Below are 21,640 nucleotides of genomic sequence, written 5' to 3'. Positions count from 1 at the left end.
GTCGATCAATTCGGCCCTGGAAAGATTGTGCAAGGCTCAAGGGGTAGAATTTTTTTCAGCCTGGACTGTACTTGTTAACAGGAGGGATTGCTTCTACAGGGATGGGATACACTTAAATAGAAAGGGTGCAAGAATATTTGCTGATGCTATCGAGGCAGTGTTAGGTGGGTCGGAAAACTGCTAGCTTGGGGGGATACAAAGACAAATAGATTAACAGTAGCCACTGGCAGAGGTGAAAGAGATTCTTGCACTGCTTCTATTGGAATGAGCAGAAGCCTGAAAAACAAGATTCAGGATATTTCAGAGACTGCTGGGAGTCATTGCGGTACAAGTAAACACATGGGTTGTGTTAGGGTAGCTAAGAATAGAAATAGGTGCATGTATACTTGCGTGTACACCAATGCTAGGAGTTTTGTAAATAAATTTGATGAATTTGAGGTATTGCTCAAAGCATCAAAGGCAGATATTGTTGGGATATCAGAGACGTGGTGTCACACAGATATAAGTAATGCAGAACTGGAATTTGGGGAGTACAACGTCTACAGAAAGGATAGATACGATAGGAAGGGAGGAGGGGTTATGCTATTAGTTAAGAAACACATAAAATCCAAGGAAGTGAAGCCAGTCAACATCGCTGGACAGTGCAGTGTCGAGTCCGTTTGGTGTGACATAAGCATTGGGAGATCAAAATTGAGAGTAGGAGTGTGCTATAGGCGTAATGACTCTAATGAGTATAATAAGAAACTGTACATGGAAATAGAGTGGGCCAGTAAATCAGAGAGCCTTATAATGGGTCATTTTAATTTCCCAGATATTGACTGGAATTTGTGGATTGGTCACTCACACACTAGCAAGGCTTTTGTGGATTTATTGGATGATTGTTTTCTAAATCAGCATGTTCAGGAGGCAACTAGAGGGAGTAATACTCTTGATTTGATTATCAGTAGTGATTCTTCATGCATTAAGAATCTGCAGATACAGGACCACTAGGTGGCAGTGATCACATTGTGCTGAAGTGGGATTTACTCAAAGAGGTAACTACCATCAGATGCTACTGGGTAAAGGGAAGGGTTATTGCTTTCGTAAAGGCGACTACGATGGTCTGAGACAGTATTTAAATTCTATACAGTGGGACCAACTGATGATGTTACCAACAGCAAACTCAAAATGGGAAGCATTCAAAGAGCTTATCTTGGAAGCTACTAGGCTTTACATACCAACTAAGAAATATTGTTCAAGGTTCAGGCCTAAATGGATGTCAGATGAACTAATGAGACATATGGCAGAGAAGAAAAATGCATGGGATACATATAAATTAACATGTGACACAGAAGCCTATGGTAGATATAAGTTGATCTGTAACCAAGTTACAAAGGAGGTTAGCCAGGCGAAGGCAGATTATGACAAATTTTGGGCAAGGGATGCAAAGAAAAACAGCAAGGAGTTCTTTACTTATGTAAACTCTAGAAGGAAGGGGATGAATCAGATTGGTCCACTTGATATCAATGGTTCAACTGTTGATGGTCCTGCTCAGGTAGCTAACAAACTAAATCAATATTTTGCATCTACATTCACACATGAGGAGTTATTCAGGAAGGGGAATGCCATAGATGAAGTAAACACTGGCAGAGAGCTAGATCATCTTGTAATAATTGAGAGTAAAGTGGAGAAGAAATTGTTGAAGATAAATACAAGAAAGGCACCTGGGGTGGATGGGATCTATCCAGTTATATTAAAGGAGGCAGCAAAGGAAGTAAGCAATCTGTTAGCCATAATTATGACAGCTTCCTTGGACTCAGGGGAAGTACCCACAGACTGGAGATGTGCAAATGTAACCCCAATTCAGAAAGGAAGATCAAAGGGTGACACAAGTAATTATATGACACAAGTAATTATACACCTGAAAGTTTAACTTCTGTTCCAGGAAAATTAATGGAAGCACTGGTTAAAAAACACTGCAGGATCATCTTGACAAGAATTCAGTTAAAGCTCAGACACAGCATGGTTTTTTTTAAGGGAAGGTCTTGCCTGACCAATTTGATTGGCTACTATGATGTAGTCACAAAAGAATTGGATGCAGGGAATAACTTTGATATTATATATTTGGATCTTAGAAAGGCTTTTGATACTGTTGTACATGGAAGACTGCTGCACAAATTGGAGCAGTGTGGCATTGGAGGCAAATTGCTGCTATGGATAAAGGGATGGTTGAGGGGCAGAAGACAAGAGAGTGGTTATTAATGGACACTGCTTATCGTGGACTAATGTTATTAGTGGAGTCCCTCAGGGTTCAGTGTTGGGTCCATTGTTGTTTTCTCTATTTATAAATAATATTGATGATGGTATATCAAGCTTAATGTCCAAGTTTGCAGACGATACAAAGGTTGGCAGGGTTGTTAAGGATGCTACTGACGCTATGCTGCTGCAACAGGATCTGGAAAGGTTGAGCAGATGGGCTGAGAGGTGGCAAATGAAGTTTAACATTGACAAATGTAAAGTACTACATATGGGAAACAGCAACCCCAGAGCAACGTATCAACTCTGTGGTACTACACTGACAGTTGTAAAGAATGAAAAGGACCTGGGGGTAATTGTGCAGGCAGATATGAAGTTCTCTGAGCAGTGCAGACGGGCAGCAAGAGTAGCTCATGGTGTCTTATCAATGATATACAGGAATTTTTCTAGCAGCGATAGGGAGGTGATTATTCCCTTGTATAAGTCAATGGTCAGTCGGCCCCTTGAGTACTGTATACAGGTCTGGAGGCCTCATTTCAAGAAGGATGTAGAGCTGCCGAAAAGAGTACAGAGAAAGGCAACAAGGTTAGTGAACGGAACGAAGGGTTGCTCTTACGAAGAAAGGCTTAAGTTTTGCAGATTACAGTGTCTGGAGACTAGGCACCGGCGAGGTGATCTGATAGACTACAAAGCCTTGAATGGTTTGAGCATGCTCAATGCTGATGGGATACTGCCTCTTGCTCAGAATAATCACCTGAGAGGGCATAAATTCAAATTGAGGAAAGACAGATGTAGGATAGATGTGCGGAAATTTGCCTTTAGCCAGCGGGTGGTTGGTTGGTGGAACAGACTTCCATCCCTTGTGGTGGAGGTTGATAGCCTAAATAAGTTTAAGGCTCAGCTGGACAGGTATTTCGAACGAACGGAGGGGTAAAGTGGAAGGGTTTTTTTGTTTGGCTGATGCTGCATAAGCTTGCTTTTTTGCATCATATTGCATCATATGCCTCTACTAATGCTAATAAGTAGTCCCTTCACAGGCAGTGGAAAATTGTTTACCCCCATGCAAGACAGGATCCTGTATTCCAGGGCAAGAGCTATCATCCAACTCAAGGCAATCAGCAATAGAATGATACACAGACATTACCTTATCTAGGGGTAAAATACCTAATTTTCTTCAAATCTTTATTTGGATAATTGGATGGACTGCCACTTCACATTAGAAACCAATATCATTCCTTCAGCATTATTCCTCCAACACTCTGATCCTGCTCCTTTAATGACATCTCTATCATTTCTGTCAACAGACATCAACATATACATACTATAAACCGGCTCTATCCATCATGTATGTCATGGCAAGATAAAATAGCTCATTTTATCATTAGCTCTAAATCCTAGGGACTGTCCAATAACAGGTTAAAACTCTTCCTTTCATGTGGGTATTTCTTTCTCAATGGAATGAATACTCTGTGATCCCACTGCCAGAAGTTCAAATGTCAAAAAGCCCAAAAGAATTCTGACCTATTTCCACTTCATCTACCCTCCTCAATCTCCTAGAAAGGGAACTCCTTCTAGCATTAATCTAAAAAATCTCATGTCTCAGAAATTGAAATAGTTCTGCTTCACAAGTCACAAATAGATCAAATCATAACAAACTTCTTCACAGCACAGACACCTATCCTTCAAGCCCTAAATGTGAATTAAGCCTAATTCTTAATCAGCAATTGTACAAAATGATAGTGATGCTGCTTTTTAAAACTTAGACACCATAGTTATTATCAACTAACTGCAGTCTTTTTTCAGGATAAATGGTGATCACATGTTCCTCATCTCATTATTAATGAGCAAAAGTGTGAACTTCACAATCAAAGAGTTTGGCTATATTCAGAAAATCACTGAAGAAAAGACTCCATAAGATGGAGTCTTCTCTAGTGCTCTATTCTCAGCCATATTAGACCTTTATACATCCCCTTTATGTGTTCTCTAGAGAAAATCCAACAGAAATAACTTCTTCAATCACCAAGAACTTGATTACACTCACTTGCAATATACTTACTTCATTTCAGGTTAAATATTAACCCAAACAGTAGTAGTAGTAGTAGTGGCATGTGATGCAAGAAAGCAAGTGTATGAGCTTATGCAGCATAAGCCAAAAAAAAAAAAAAAATCTATTTAACCTGTCAACTTCAAAGACAGATGGAAGTTTGTTCCAGCAATTAACCACCCGCTGGCGAAAGGCAAATTTCCACACATCTATTCTACATCTATCTTTTCTTAATTTGAATTTATGCCCACTTAGGTTCGTAAGCTGAACAAGTGGAAGGATCCCATCAGAATTCAGCAGGCTCAACCCATTCAAGGCCTTATACACCTCAATCAGATCACCGCGTAGGTGCCTAGTCACCAGCCACTGCAATTTGCAGAACTTAACCCTCTCTTGGAAAGAAGTTCCCTTCATTCCCCTCACCAATCTTGTTGCCCTTCTCTGTACATGCTCAAGCAAATCTACATCCTTCCTAAAATGACGCCTCCAGACCTGTACGCAGTAATCAAGGCGTGGCCTGACCATTGCCTTATACAGAGGGACAATCACCTCCTTCTTCCTGCTAGCAAAATTCCTATATATCATTGACAAAACGCCATGACCTGCCCTGGCAGCCTGTCTGCATTGCTCAGAAAACTTCATATCTGACTGCACAATTACTCCCAGGTCTTTTTCATTTTCTACCACCTTAAGTGCATTACCACACAGTTGGTACATTTCTCTGGGGTTACTTCTAACCATATGCAGTACTTTGCATTTGTCAAGGATTCAGTTGCCACTTCTTAGCCCATCAGCCCAAATTATCTAGATCCTGTTGCAGTAGCACACTGCCATTACTGTCATTAACAATCCTGCCAACCTTTGTATCACCTGTAAACTTCGACATTAAGCCTGATATACCTTCATCAATATCATTGATAAATATACAAAACAACAGTGGACCCAACACTGAACCCCGTGGGACTCCACTAATAACCTTAATCCACAAAGAGCAGCACCCATTAATTACCACTCTCTGTCTTCTCCCACTCAAGCATCCTTTTATCCATTGTAGCAACTTACCCTTAATACCATTCTGCTCCAATTTGTACAATTGTCTTCAATGTGCAACAGTGTCAAAATCTTTCCTGAAATCCAAATATACGATATGAAAATTATTTTTTGCATCCAGTTCCTTTGTAACCACATCATAATATCCTATCAAATTTGTCAGACAAGTCTTTCCCTTAACAAACCCATGCTCTGTCTGAATTACTGCTGCAGTCTTGTCTAGATGGTCCTGCAATGCATCTTTTACCAGTGACTCCATTATTTTACCCGGAACAGAAGTTAAACTAACTAGTCTGTAATTACTCGTGTCACCTTTCGATCACCCTTTGTGAATTGGGGATACATTTGCACATCTCCAGTCCGTGGGAACACCCTGAGTCCAAGGATGCTCTCATAATTATGGCTAAGGTTTTGCTTAGTTGCTTTGCCACCTCCTTTAATATAATTGGATAGATCGCATCCACCGTAGGAGCCTTTCTTATGTTTAACTTCAACAATTTCTCCTTCACTTCGCTCTCAGCGAAGCACCCTGATACAATTTGATAACCTTCTGCCATTTTCAAACTTTATAACTCCTCATGTGTGAATGTAGATTCAAAATACTCATTCAGTTTGTTTGCTATCTGATCATCAACAGTCGAACCATCGATATTAAGTGGACCAATCAGATTCAACCCCTTCCTTTTATAGTTTTATATAAGTAAAGAAATCCTTTTTTTTTTTTAGCATCTTTTGCCAAAGATTTCTCATAATCTGCCTTCGCTTGCCTAACCTCCTTTGTGAACTGATTACAGACTAGCTTATATCTGCCATAGGCTTCTGAGTCGTTTGATAATTTATATGCATTCCATGCATTTTTCTTCTCTGTCATGAGTCTCATTAGTTCATTTGATAACCATTTAGGCCTAAACTTTGAACAATATTTCTTAATAGGTATGAAACTTTTAGTAGCATCCACGATTAATTCCTTGAATGCTTCCCACTTAGAATTTACTGTTGGTAACATTATCAGTTGATCCCACTGTACAGAATTTAAAACTGTCTGAGACCACTGTACTCATCTTTACGGAAGAAAAAACCCTCTCCTTTACCCCCTGATGGTAATTATATCTTTAAGTAAATCCCACATCAGTACACTGTGATCACTGCCACCTAGTGGTTCCTTTATCTGTAAATTCTTAATACACGAATAATCACTGCTGATAATCAGATCAAGAGTATTAACCTCTCTCTGGTTGCCTCACGACAGATCTACAATAATGATATTTTCACTTAAACCAACACTCAATCAACCATCAGTACAGGCACTCTCATACCAGCTGTCATCAGCCACAAGGAACTCAGCATCCATTTTGATCTGAAGGTTAAATTTGATGCTTAAACAGAATACCTCTGTAAGCAATGCAGCACCTTATATGGGAGAGTGAAGCAGCATTTACTCCGTATCAACCATTATGATATCTGCAAACCACACTGTATCCTGTAATTTTGTGCAATGCTGAAATTCGGGCATCAGCATCCTTGTTTGAGAAACTGGTTTATGCATGTGAATACTAGATTCTGAAATGGGCTAATCATAAACATTGTTGACTTCCTCAACAAGAACCAGACATGACTGAACAGCTAAATTTACTCAAGCTCCCACATTAATAAACAACACATGCATAATTACTACTGCCAAAATGTTCACAGTCACAATAAAACATACTAAACATCTCAGATATCTGTTAGTAGCACAACCTCCACCATGTTTAACCCCACACTTATTCTGAAACACAATCACCTGAAACTATGCAACTGTTTCTTAGAGTTTTCTTACAGTTACAGAAAAAATCTATGCAAGAAGCAAATTACAACTTTGATTAGTCCACAGATGATGACTAACAATAAGAAATACTGTCATATTCTCTTAGAGTGGATCACATCAGTACAGATGGAATAATTCATGCATATTTTGAAGTATAAAATGTGCCAGATTATCTGATGAAGAAATCAGCCATCCATATCACTTGGATGAGCAATGTATATGGCTGATTAAAATAACTGTAACATCAATTGTATACCAACTGATGCTATTTGGATCAATATCCTTGTTTTGGATATTGATTCAACTTCATGGCCATATAATTTTATTTCATGGCCATATAATTCTGATTTCCCGGTTGTACTGTACAACTGGGAAATCAGATGGGCATGATATTATTAATTAAATTACTGCAGCTGTAAATATTCTTGTGTTTGTCATATTGTTATAACTGTGGCCACAGTTATAGTCATGCCCTGTTCCAGATATAATAACCAAAGCATTTTGTTATTTTAGTTATGCATTACTCTACAGCTATATAAGTATCATTATTCAAATTTATCATACTTAATGCAATAGGGGCCATATTGCTGTGATCAGCAAATGCTGTTTCTAGTGCTGTGTATTACCTGTACCTAACTTAGCAACAATAAAGACAGTTTATTAATTTATTATTTATAAATATTTTGTTTTGTTGTTTGTAACAAAAAAAAAAAAAAAAAAAAAAAAGCTACAGCTCAGGTAGGTCATTTATAAGACCACAAATTCCATTTTGGAATTTTTCTTTTATCCAATTGTGATTCCTCATAAGTGGGATCGACATGGTAGTTTTGGACATATTTCTTAAACAACATGCTGTGTCAGTTAGGGCAATAAGGGCCACAGCATCAGAACTTTCATTCCATACCATCAACGAGGATCACATTTTCCTGTTTAATGAAGCTAAGGTTTTAAACATACAACAAAATCACCAAGCTTTTAATTGAAGAAACCTTAGAAATGAGAATATAAAGTAACTCAATTAACATACGATGACCATTTCTCATCTCGGATTCATGGACGTGCATGCATATTAAACAAGTAATTTCCCATTAATAAATAGTGTGGGGAATGCTCCCATCGTGCATTTGAATTTCTACCTGTGAACATGACGGTATGTTGAAAAGCTTGGTCCCCTTAAGGAAGTAAGTTTTTTAGGAAATTGTTTCATCATAATTTATTTATTTTCATCAACATAGTTTTTAGTATAATTTTAGCAGTGCTTATTTTAAAATTTTTGGCATAACGTCTTCAGTCACTCGGGATTTCGTGGTGAATTGGATAGGTCTGGGGTCAGGTTGGGGCTTCTGATTGTGATCCTGGGGTGTCTGATCATTCATGGACTAAGAGGATTGAACATATTTAATATAGTATTTTAATGAAGTTTATGTAATTTTAACATAATTTTTAAATTGTATCTAAAATAAGTCGGGTTTGCAGAGTTGTGTAGAGAAGGTTACCCTATGAAGAAATATTGGGGTAACTCTTTTATGATTTTAAAATTTGATAAAAACAGGATATAATGAGCCTTTGTTGCTCTTAGTTTTATAGTTTTTTTGTCCAAGCTTATCATGACCACAAATTTATTCCTTGAATCTGCTTTTACTGTGAGGTCTGGTCTGGAAAGGTATTCTGTATTTAGAAGTTTTTGAATTTCTAAGGAACATGTTAGATGGCCCGCCTTAGTGCTGGACTACAATGTATTTGAACATAATTGAATGGTTCTTTCTTGATTTTGGAAAGCCCATGATTATAGAATATCTTCGGCTTGAATGTCAGACCACAAAAATATTTTATTATATAAAGTTAATATAGTGAGTAATTGGCTTTTCCCCTGAGCTACAGGTTCATTTGATAATAGATCCTATCTAAACCTACCGCACTTTGTTTTGCTTTCTCTAACTCAGTGACGGTTAGAAGCTGATTATGATATTTCTTGAATAGTGTGGAAATTTATCTTTTTCTTTTCAGGCTGCTGTTCATAAATTAGAAAAGATAAGGCCATATGAAAGATAGCTTTTCAAGTATTACCGAATGGCTAATACTTGAAATTTAATGAGAAAGCAAATCACAAATCACAATGAAAAATTTTTATGACTCAACAGTATAATCTTCTTCCATTGTTTTTTATATTTGATGAGGGTGCTCAGTTGTGGAAACATCTGAAAGCACCTACATGCCTTATTTCTCCTGTTCTGTATGGCAGTTATTATTCCAGCAGCAGTGGTATTCAATTGCTTTTTAAGTTAAGGCTTTGGAATAGCCTCTTTTGCTGCACTAGTAATTTTGTGCATCATGTATGCAGCTGCTCTATCTATGCCCAAAAGTACAACCTTATTCAGATTCCAGCTGCCAGATTCCAGATGACAATGTTTGTTACAATCAGGGCATGACCATTGAGTTAAATAAATACATTTTTAATTAAGAAATTACAAAATTGAATCATACATATTATCACTTTTTGGAACAATTAGGAGTTTTGTAAATCAGCCACTTGAGTATAATGGCATGAAAATAGGTCATGATGAGTATTTTAACTTATTTAATAAAATAGCCTACAGTGTACAGCATGAATGAATTCAATGTATGTACATGGAATACAACTATGAAGAACAGTTTTTTTCTTATTTTTGTAATTTTTTTGACAAAAAAATGAATTCTAACAAAAACTACAAAACCAACTTAAAATACATATTATATAAAAACTGACAATAATCTTGTGTCTGATTACTGATGGAACTGGGCAGCTAATACTGAGCATCCACATGGGCTGATCTGCTTGGTGTTATTTGGAAACTGTAAATTTTCAATATGGTAGCAGTAACCCTGCAGTCTACTTAAAGGTAGAGATATGTTCTCTAATCTGATTTTTCAATGCAGAAGGAATAAAATCTCCTGTAATTTATTGCTGAGTGTTGATTTAGTATGGTGAAGCATGCATGAGTAACTGGCAATTCTATGAATGGATGAATAAGTTTAAGAATGGTACTGAAAGTGTTAAGGATTGTTCTGGACCAAACACAGAAAGTATACTAAGTTGTAACACCAGAAGTCATAAAACAGTATGCATTACTATTGAATAATTGCCATAGAATGATAAAGACAGACTACTGGTTTGGTGCACAGTATCATAAGCAAGAGGTTTCACTTTTAAAAATTGTGTACTCAATGGATTCTTTGGTGTTTAACACAAAAGTTGAAGGAACAACAACTTAATGTGTGTTCCATGCTTCTTGGAAGGTATCTGCATGAAGGACATGGTGATGAGAAATGAATCCTGGGTGTACTATTACACACACCAGCACCAGAAAGCAAACAAACAAGCTCAGACTGGCACTATACAGGCTCATATCAACTGAAGAAAGTTCATACCGAACAACGGTCGGAAAAGTATTACTCACTGTTATTCTAGCATTACATGGGAGTGATTCTAGGACATTATCTGGAAGGAGGGAGAGAGGAGACATAAGAAATTCCATTTTTCACTGTCCTCAAGTATCCAACATGATAACACTCCTCACACTGCCCATGCTGCAGTGAGTCAGATACAGAGATGAAGTCTGAGCTATTACCTCATCATCATATTCACCAGATTTAGCTTCATGTGACTATCACCTTTTTTCCCCCACTACCACTGCTAATAGTCACACTAAGAGAACATCACTTCTCATCGAATAAAGGGGAGTAATATCATATTAAGTCGAGACAGTGGTGTACAAATGGCTCAACCCTAATCACAAAATTTTTGTGATTAGTGTTGAAGCAAGGAATAGCATTAGTACCACACTGAAGGAAGTATATGAATGTAAAGGGGGAATATACTAAATAAAAATATGTACAGTTCCCTTGTTTTATTTAACTTCTGCAGTTTTCATTTGAATGATCCCTTTGTATTTATGAAAAAAGAACTAGACAAACATTTGGAGTGAGTGGATGGGTGAAATTAGATTTTTTTTTTTTTTTTTTTTTGGGCTGATACTATATAAGCTTGCTTTCTTGCATCATGTGCCTTTACTAATGCTAATGCTAATTTAGAAAATTCTGGAAATTTTATTCGATAATTTAGGAAACCATACTCTAAGATGCATATTGCTGTTCAAGGAAGACATTTCGAACACTTGCTCTAATGTAGATATAAAGGTAAGTTCTCATCACTCACTTAGAATGTGCACCGATTGCTTTAGTAAAAATTTTACTGGACTGGCATCCTCCTTCACTCTATGAAAAATGAAAGTGGGCTATGACTTGGAAGGAAAGTGTTTTCAGAACTATGTGCACATGAACGTTTCTTGTTCTTATACTCAGTAGAACATCTTGTACATTAGTTAAACTCTTTACATAATTCCCAAAATTTGACAAGATAACTTTTGAAAAAAATTCTGCATATACTGATTTAAATTGCATATAATAACTAATGTACAAGTTAGTGCAATTACATCATTTCAGTACATAGCAAACTACTTAAGTAGTTATAAATTGCCATTGTTAAGTATATCTTGTATTGTGAATACCTTCACAATGAGTTGCCATGATTTCAATGAATAGCAACGAGTTGATATTCGAGATGGTTCAATATCATCATGGCAACTTGTTGTGAAGATATTCACAATAGGAGATATACACTTAATGATGGCAATTTATAACTACGTAAGTAGTTTGCAATGTACTGAAATGATGCATTTGCACTATCTTGTACATTAGTTAAACTCTTTGCATAACCTGAGGCTTTAGCCCTAAACTATATCGTAATCTAAATTACATATAATAATAAAATCATATTACCAGATTTATTTAGAAATGTGTGATCATAATTTGGTTCCACAGAAACTGAGCCACCTGAAAGTTTCCATGTATTCAGCAGCCCATATCCATTATACCAACCACACATTCCATTTTCAAAATCGCAACTTGTTCCTAAAAATAAAATGTGAAAATCAGTTAATATCTGCACAAAATAAAACAATCTTAGAAAACAATTTATATAGCTACAAGTGATTTGTTAATTTGTGTAAGTGATTGTTATAATGTCGCAGCTCTTGCATGTTCAATTTAACTTAGCTTGTTAAATTTTAGCTTAGCTTGTTTGATTTTAGCTTAGCTTGTTCAATTCCAACTTACAAGATTATAAGTGCCAGTATGCAGAATTTCAAGCTTCTGGGAATGATAAGTTTTTTGGAAATTTTTACTGTCTTTTTGATTAATAACATATAAAATTATGTTTTACAAATAGTTTAACACGTTCACTGTCCCCATATATTACATTTGCGTGACCTGAGAAGTCCAGATATGAAACTATCAGATTAATCAAAGTGTACGTAAATATGTACATATAGCTATTTTGTATATTGTATGTAATGTTTTTTATGTGTTTTTTTTTTTTTTTTTTTTTTTACTATGCATCATATGTGATGCCTGGACTTGTGAATACAAATTTACTCCTCCACGTCCATGAATCACGTATGATTCACTTACAACTACCCGCCAATTTTATTACTTTTGAGGTTATATTGTTGACCTTGAAGTGTTTCGGCCACGGTCACAAGTTATTAGTTACTTTCTAGTGTGAAAATGGGTAGTCGTGGACTTAGTGACGAGGAGTTGCAAAGAATATTGGAGGAAAGTGACTATGAGCCAATTTCTAGTGATAGCGACGATGATTACGTACCAGAGACAGTTTCAGAGCCTGATATTGACAGTGGAAATGAAATGAAACAAATACTGACACAATTTACGGATATGGCAGGTACATCAAGGCAACATGAAGGTTCTGCTAGTATTAGTAAAAGTCCCTGGACTTACAACATTTCACCACCTCAGAAGGAAACTTTCATAGGTTCATCCGGTATTCAAAATATTGACAGTATAATGGAAAATGGTAAAGCTTCTATAACCCGCATTTCTTATAAATTTATAAATGAAGACGTCATGAATCTTATGGTGAATCAGACAAATTTATATGCTCATCAGGTTATGAATAGTCAAGTAACAGCGAAAGGAAGAATGCAACGATGGAAAGATACTAATGAAAGTGAAATGAAAAAGTTTTTGGGATTCATCTTATTCTCAGGTATTGTTTCATATCCGAGATGGGAGTATTATTGGAAAACAGACCCTATGTACTATCATCCATTTTTACATAATTTTGGAATGACTTACAATCGTTTTACTAACCTACTAAGATGCTGGCATTTTGCAGATAACACAGCAGAACATTCTAATAGATTGTATAAAATTCAACCCCTTATTGATCTAGTAATTACAAATTTACGTAATTTATACTTTCCCGGGGATGTTGTTGTTATCGACGAATCTATGATACCGTTCAGAGGTCGGCTTCTATTCAGGCAATATAACCCTTCAAAAAGTAACAAATATGGATTGAAAGTATACAAGTTGTGTACAAAAGATGGTTACGTTTGGTCTTTCAATGTTTACAACGGTCAAACCCCGCAAACCCTGCCAGGAATCGATAAACCTGGATGTGTGGTTATAAAGCTATTAGACAGACTAATAAACCAAGGGCGACTTCTAGTTGCAGATAATTATTATATTAGCATACCTCTTGCAAATTACCTGAAATCAAATAAAACAGATTTGTGTGGTACACTTCGTAGTAATAGATTGGGAGTTCCTAAGGAAATAATCCAGAAGAAATTACGCAGGGGTGAAAAAATAACAATGCAAAAAGATAATATTGTGATCACTAAGTGGCATGATAAGAGAGATGTTTTGATGTTGTCAACATGTTTTGGTGATGAAATGAAGAAGTGTGGAAGAAGAAATGAACAAGTAAAACCAGAAATGATAACTGAATACAATAAGGCAAAAAAGGGGATCGATGTATCAGACCAACTTTCAAGTTACCAGTCACCAATGAGAAAATCATTGATATGGTATAAAAAAATTGCAATAGAATTAGTTTTTGGGACAGCAATTGTGAACACATTCATAATTTTCAATGAATTGCAGCAAGAGAAGAAAGACAAAATGTCTCTTTTAGAAGTGAGAGAGGCAATCACTAAAGAATTGATGGGAATCAAAAAGGAACCAACCTCTAGTACAACCATTTGTCAATCTTCATCTCAGCATTTTCTGTCAGAAATTCAGAGGCTTTCCCACGGTAAAATTCACAGGAAAAGGTGTCACGGACGTTACGAAGAAGCAAAAATTGCTGGAAAAAATCCCAAATTGGCTGCCAAACAAGTTCATACTGAATGTAAATCATGTGAGAAGCCATATTGTATGAAATGTTTTGAAAATAAACATAAAAATTAGTCTTTTTTCAGTTTTTTGTACTTCTGAAATAAAATACACTTTTCTTAACATTTTGAAATCTGTTTTATTTACTCCTAACATTGCATGTAATTTGAAATATTTGATGTAGCTATGTGTAAAAACTAGGAAACTTTTATGCAGGTTCATTAACTTTTCTAAAAAAAATATTTTCTTGTTAATAAGTCCACAAAAGATTAAAAACATAGGTCAGAAGTCCAATTTTTTAAAAATGTTTAAGCTGGCAAGACCCTTGGGAATCACATATGATGCCTGAACTTATTACAAAAAACGATTGTGCATCACATGTGATTCCCTGGACAGTGAACGAATTAGTCACATTTGTTAGCTTATTTTTAAATTTAGCTAGTGATTCTGTGCGTTACAACTTATTATTTGTACTGCTATTGTATTGGTGTTTTGGCAAAAATAACGTAGTAACAAGTAGTGAAGTGGAATAATAGGGTTTTAATTCTGATAAATAAGTAGTCTGAAGGTTATAATCACTAAAAAAGATATATATATATCTATATCTATATATTTTTTTTTTTAATGAAAACCCCAAACACAAGAGGTATTAGAACCTAAAGTACTAAGTACCGTGCATGGGTTGGAGGATGAGAAGACGAAAGGAGATATTTGTTGACATTAGATTTGAATTTCTGTAGACTGTAATTTTCAGGAAATATGTATGGAGGAAGGTTGTTCCAGAAAACGGCAGTTGAGGAAGATGAAAAGTTGGTTCTATGAGTTTGAAGTTGGACAGTAAGTGGATGTTGGCTGGTGGCAGCTTGTTGTTGTTGATTAAGGGTTTTAGACACAAGGATATCAAGGCCAAGATGTGACTTTCCAGGTTTTTTTTTTAATTTTTTTTTATGTAACTATTTTCAGATTTGTTTGTCAAATTGGATTTTCCAAATGAAATTAAACAGTTCCTGTGGATTTGCAGAGTTATCTAATATCTGTTGGAGGGTAGGTGGATTCTGGTTATTACATAGACTTTGGAAGCAAAGTAGTCTGGAATTCCTGAAGCGGGGGAATACTAATAGGATGTATTTGACACTAAGCTGAATTTGGCATTGAAAACAGAGAGGGGGATTCTCATTAGCTAGTAGATTATAATGCGTAAGGTGAGTGTGGCCAATTCGTAGTCTGGCAAGCATTACTTCTTCTTTGCGACTTTTTCTGATGCTTGATTTCCATATTTCTGGATTCGGTTTTATTTCTTGGAGTTTATTATTAGTTTGAAATCAGTGTATTGTACTATCATTGTTTTGTTTGACAGTTCTGATGTTGACTTGGCTGCACTGTCTGTTGCCTTCAATTCCAGAGTGTCCTGGAATGCAGTAAAGAGTTATTTCAGAGTGGTTTTTTTTGACATCGGTAAATAAGAAAACTAATCTTTGTAGAAGAGGATGGTGAGAATGTTATATATTCTGTATGGCTGAGATAGCACTCAGCGAATTGGTATATATTAGGTCAGAGAGAGATGACTGTTGACATATTTCACTTAATGCAAGCTATATAGCATGCAAGCTGTATAGCATACAGTTCTGCAGACAGTATGCTGCACTCAACTGGAAGGGATTTTGAAATTACATACGAAGGGAACACAGCTGCTGTACTTACATGTGAGTGAGACTTAGAGCCATTTGTATAGATTATGAGTTTCCCACTGTGTTGCAAAGTATAGTTGGCATGTAACTGTTGGATGTTAATTGATGGAATAGTATTTTTTGACCACTGTCAGGATAGGTGGAACAGGAACAGGGTATTTCTGCCAGGGGCAAAGGTTGATGACGTTGTAGAGCGGATATCATCTTTTAAGGGCACAAAAGGTGATATAGCTGTACACGTTGGCACTAATGATATTAAGAGTAGGAGACCGGCAGAATTACTTAACAAGTACAGGTCACTGTTGAAAAAAAGCCGTGAATTAGGGTTGCATTTAAAGGTGTCTGCAATTCTGCCCAGACACGATAGGAGGGGATATTTGATGAGAGCCCTGTCGATCTATTCAGCCCTGGAAAGATTGTGCAAGGCTCAAGGGGTAGAATTTTTTTCAGCCTGGTCTGTACTTGTTAACAGGAGAGACTGCTTCTACAGGGATGGGATACACTTAAATAGAAAGGGTGCAAGAATGTTTGCTGATGCTATCGAGGCAGTGTTAGCTGGGTCGGAAAACTGCTAGCTTGGGGGGATACAAGGACTAATAGATTAACAGTAGCCACTGGCAGAGGTGAAAGTGATTTTTGCACTGCTTCTATTGGAATGAGCAGCAGCCTGGAAAATAAGATGCAGGATATTTCAGAGACTGCTGGGAATCATTGGGGTACAAGTAAACACATGGGTTGTGTTAGGGTAGCTAAGAAAAAGAACAGGCGCATGTATACTTGCATGTACACCAATGCTAGATGTTTAGTAAATAAATTTGATGAATTTGAGGTATTGCTCAAAACATCAAAGGCAGATATTGTTGGGATTTCAGAGACGTGGTGTCACACAGATATAAGGAATGCAGAACTGGAATTTGGGGTACAGTGTCTACAGAAAGGACAGACAGGATAGGAAGGGAGGAGAGGTTATGCTATTAGTTAAGAAACACATAAAATCCAAGGAAGTGAAGCCAGTCGACATCGCTGGACAGTGTGGTGTTGAGTCAGTTTGGTGTGACATAAGCATTGGGAGATCAAAATTGAGAGTAGGAGTGTGCTATAGGCCTAATGACTCTGATGAGTATAATAAGAAACTGTGCAGGGAAATAGAGTGGGGCAGTAAATCAGAGAGTCTTATAATGGGTGATTTTAATTTCCCAGATATTGACTGGAATTTGGGGGCTGGTCACTCACACACTAGCAAGGCTTTTGTGCATTTATTGGATGATTGTTTTCTACATCAGCATGTTCAGGAGGCATACTCTTGATTTGATTATCAGTAGTGATTCTTCATGCATTAAGAATCTGCAGATACAGGAACCACTAGGTGGCAGTGATCACAGTGTGCTGAAGTGGGATTTACTCAAAGAGGTGACTACAATCAGGGGTAAAGGGAAGGGTTATTGCTTTCGTAAACCGACTACGATGGACTGAGACAGTATTTAAATTCTATACAGTGGGACAAACTTATGATGTTACCAACAGCAAATTCAAAATGGGAAGCATTCAAAGAACTTATCTTGGAAGCTACTAGGCTTTACATACCAACTAAGAAATATTGTTCAAGGTCTAGGCCTAAATGTATGTCAGATGAACTAATGAGGCATATGGCAGAGAAGAAAAATGCATGGGATACATACAAATTAACACGTGACACAGAAGCTTATGATAAATACAAGTTGATCTGTAACCAAGTTACAAAGGAGGTTAGGCAGGCGAAGGCAGATGACGAGAAATCTTTGGCGAGGGATGCAAAGAAAAACAGCAAAGAGTTCTTTACTTATGTAAACTCTAGAAGGAAGGGGATGAATCAGATTGGTCCACTTGATATCGATGGGTCAACTGTTGATGATCCTGCTCAGGTAGCTAACAAACTAAATGAATATTTTGCATCGACATTCACACATGAGGAGTTATTCAGCCAGGGGAATGCCAGAGGTGTATTCAACTCTGGCAGTAAGCTAGAGAATCTTGTAATAACTGAGAGTAAAGTGGAGGAGAAATTGTTGAAGATAAACACATGAAAGCACCTGGGGTGGATGGGATCTATCCAGTTATATTAAAGGAGGCAGCAAAGGAAGTAAGCAAATCCTTAGCCATAATTATGAGAGCTTTCTTGGACTCAGGGGAGGTACCCATGGACTGGAGATGTGCAAATGTGACCCCAATTCACAAAGGAGGATCAAAAGCTGACACAAGTAATTATAGACCTGTGAGTTTAACTTCTGTTCAAGAAAATTAATGGAGGCACTGGTTAAAGAAGCACTGCAGGATCATCTAGACAAGACTTCAGTTATAGCTCGGATACAGCATGGTTTTGTTAAGGGGAAGTCTTGCCTGACCAATTTGATTGGATACTATGATGCAGTCACAAAAGGACTGGATGCAGGGAATAACTTTGATATTATATACGTGGATCTTAGAAAGGCTTTTGATACTGTTGCACATGGAAGACTGCTGCACAAATTGGAGCAGTGTGGCATTGGAGGCGAACTGCTGCTATGGATAAAGGGGTGGTTGAGAGGGAGAAGACAGAGAGTGGTAATCAATGGACGCTGCTCATCGTGGATTAATGTTATTAGTGGAGTCCCTCAGGGTTCAGTATTGGGTCCATTATTGTTTTCTGTATTTATAAATGATATTGATGATGGTATATCAAGCTTAATGTCCACGTTTGTAGACGATACAAAGGTTGGCAGGATTGTCAAGGACACTACTGACACTATGCTGCTGCAACAGGATCTGGAAAGGTTGAGCAGATGGGCTGAGAGGTGGCAAATGAAGTTTAACATTGACAAATGTAAAGTATAGATTATGAGTTTGGGAGTTACATATGGGAAACAGCAACCCCAGAGCAACGTATCAACTCTGTGGTACTACACTGACAGTGGTATAGAATGAAAGGGACCTGGGGGGTGGTTGTGCTTGTTGTTGTTTGTTGTTTTGGTAGTTGTTGGCGCATCGGCTTCTGTGGCCATATTGCACCTCCCAAGGTTTTTGCAGTACTTTGATCCAAGCCCGAGGCGGGAATCGAACCCGCGACCTTTGGGTTGCCGGGCAGGTACTTTACCCACTCGGCTAGCCCGGTCGGCCAGGTGGTTGTGCAGGCAGATATGAAGTTCTCTGAGCAGTGCAGACGGGCTGCAAGAGTAGCTCATGGTGTATTGTCAATGATATATAGTAATTTTTCTAGCAGGGATAAGGAGGTGATTATTCCCTTGTATAAAGCAATGGTCAGGCCACACCTAGAGTACTGTATATAGGCCTGGAGGCCTCATTTCAAGAAGGATGTAGAGCTGCTGGAATGAGAACAGAGAAGGGCAACAAGATTAGTGAATGGAACAAAGGGGTGCTCTTACGAAGAAAGGCTTAAGTTTTGCAAATTACAGTGTCTGGAGACTAGGCACCAGCGAGGTGATCTGATAGAGTTGTATAAAGCCTTGAATTGTTTGAGCATGCTGAATGCTGATGGAATTCTTCCTCTTGCTCAGAATTATCACCTGAGAGGGCATAAATTCAAATTGAGGAAAGACAGATTTAGGACAGATGTGCAGAAATTTGCCTTTAGCCAGTGGGTGGTTGATAGCCTAAATAAGTTTAAGGCTCAGCTGGACAGGTATTTCAAATGAACAGAGAGGTGAAGTAGTAGTGGTTATTTTTTATTTATTTATTTTTTTTTTGTTTTTGGCTCATGCTGCATAAACTTGCTTTCTTGCATTAAATGCCTCTACTAATGCTAATGCTAAATCAAATGTTATTTACATATTAATGTTCATCAAGATAAAGACAAATGTTGGAATCTAGGAATGATTGCTATTAATGGTAGAATAAACGCCAACGAAATGGTTGAAGAAGTAAAACAGAAGTTATTGGAGTTTAAATTATCAACAGAACATCATATAGTTGCATGCGTAATGTATGGGGCGAGTGTTATGGTGCAATTCGGACAGTTGATAGATTGTGAACATCAGCTTTGCTATGCCCACGGTATACACCTTGCAATACGTGACGTTCTATACAAGAGACTGAATGATTCGGAAGGTGTAATTGAGGTAGAAACAACTGAAGACAGCGAGGAAGATTTAGAAAAGGATGAAACGGAAAATTACAATTCAAATCTAAGCTTCGAAAACAATCCTGATAAGGAACAAAAATGTGATTTCAGAGATGACCTATTCTCTGGTGCATTAAACATAGCTAATATCATTAATAAAGTTAGAACGATTGTGCGAATGGTTCGAAAGTCTCCCTTTAAAAATGATACTCTTCAGAATTATGTTAAATCTTCATTCAAGCAAGAAAATTTAAGCCTAGTATTCGATTCTAAAAATAGATGGAACAGTTTGGTAGCCATTTTAGAATGATTCTTACAGTTAAAATCACAATTTGAGAAAACAATGATTGACTATAACATGAAAAATCCAATATGTGAAGCAGAGTATACAGCTCTTAATGACCTTGTGCGTGCATTGAAACCCGTCGAAATCGGATCGCAAAACCTTTGCAGTCGTGATGCGACACTTCTTACTGCAGAGGGAGTTTTTTCTTTCATCATACAAGAACTTTCTGAGCAAAATTCCATCTTTTAGAGTAAAGTTCAGGAAGCACTAATTTTATGGATAAATGAGAGAAAGCAAAAAGCTTTTGTTGGATTATTGAAGTATATAAAAACTGGAAAAACGTATTATAAAAGAAATAGAAAAATAGTAGAAACCGAGTTGCAACCATTTCCAAGCAAGTCAGCCTTGTTGGTTACAGCAAAATGAATAATAACACATCTTGGGTTTTCCTCTTCTGAATCATCGCCATCTGATTCGTCGCATTCCAACTCTGAGAAAGAGTGTGACAGTGAGAGCAAAAGACAGCAGACGCTTTGTGAGAAATTGGCACGTCAAATCAAAAAACAAACTGAATTTCTAAAGACCCTCAACATGAAGCTGAAGGTGAATCACTTGCAAAGAATATATCCAAGGAGTTCAAAATCTTTGAGGCAACTGGTAATGTTGTTGTTTTGGTTTTTAGGAGCATTAGCAACTAATATTGCTCCCGGGATATGCGGTGGTCATTCCCTGACCTTTCCGCATCCTCCGTATTTGGTGGTCACGGGCTTGAACCCCGGTCTAATCAAGAAGCGTGTGCTACGCACTGCTGCTCCTGCCCACCTGGCTACGGAGGCGCCTGAGGCAACTGGTGAAAAAACAACAAATATATTAAAATTAATGGACGCTCTCGAATCCATACCACCAACAAGTGTAGAAGCTGAAAGGTCCTTTTCGGCTGCAGGACTATTTATAACCAAACTTAGAACTAGACTCAGCGATAAAAGAGTAAATTGCCTGTGTTTCTTACGTTCAAATTACATGTCAATTGCCAAATCAGTTTCAAAATAAACTAAAGTGAAATAAATTTTTGTTTAACAATGTAGTCACTAGTCTGTCAAGGTTTAAAAAGAACATGTTAAGTTTCTGAAAAGTAAGTTTTGAATTCGTTTCAATTTATAGTTTATATATATATATGAATAAATAAAATGCTGTGAAATTT

General features: G+C 37.1%; 1 protein-coding gene across 1 annotated transcript in view; it reads right to left on the bottom strand.

Moving 5' to 3' along the window:
• Window positions 1–21,640, bottom strand: part of LOC150078523 (MAM and LDL-receptor class A domain-containing protein 2-like) — a 765,548-nt gene that overhangs the window by 280,274 nt on the left and 463,634 nt on the right. Inside the window, exon 20 of the mRNA XM_090384594.1 lies at window positions 11,955–12,086. Within this exon, the coding sequence (XP_090240720.1) occupies window positions 11,955–12,086 (132 nt within the window). The remainder of the gene's footprint in view (window positions 1–11,954; window positions 12,087–21,640) is intronic.

The sequence above is a fragment of the Mastigoproctus giganteus genome, chromosome 11, assembly GCF_048544385.1.
Source record: "Mastigoproctus giganteus isolate SK-2022 chromosome 11, ASM4854438v1, whole genome shotgun sequence".
NCBI lineage: Eukaryota > Metazoa > Arthropoda > Arachnida > Uropygi > Thelyphonidae > Mastigoproctus > Mastigoproctus giganteus.
This window is presented reverse-complemented; position numbering and strand designations above follow the sequence as displayed.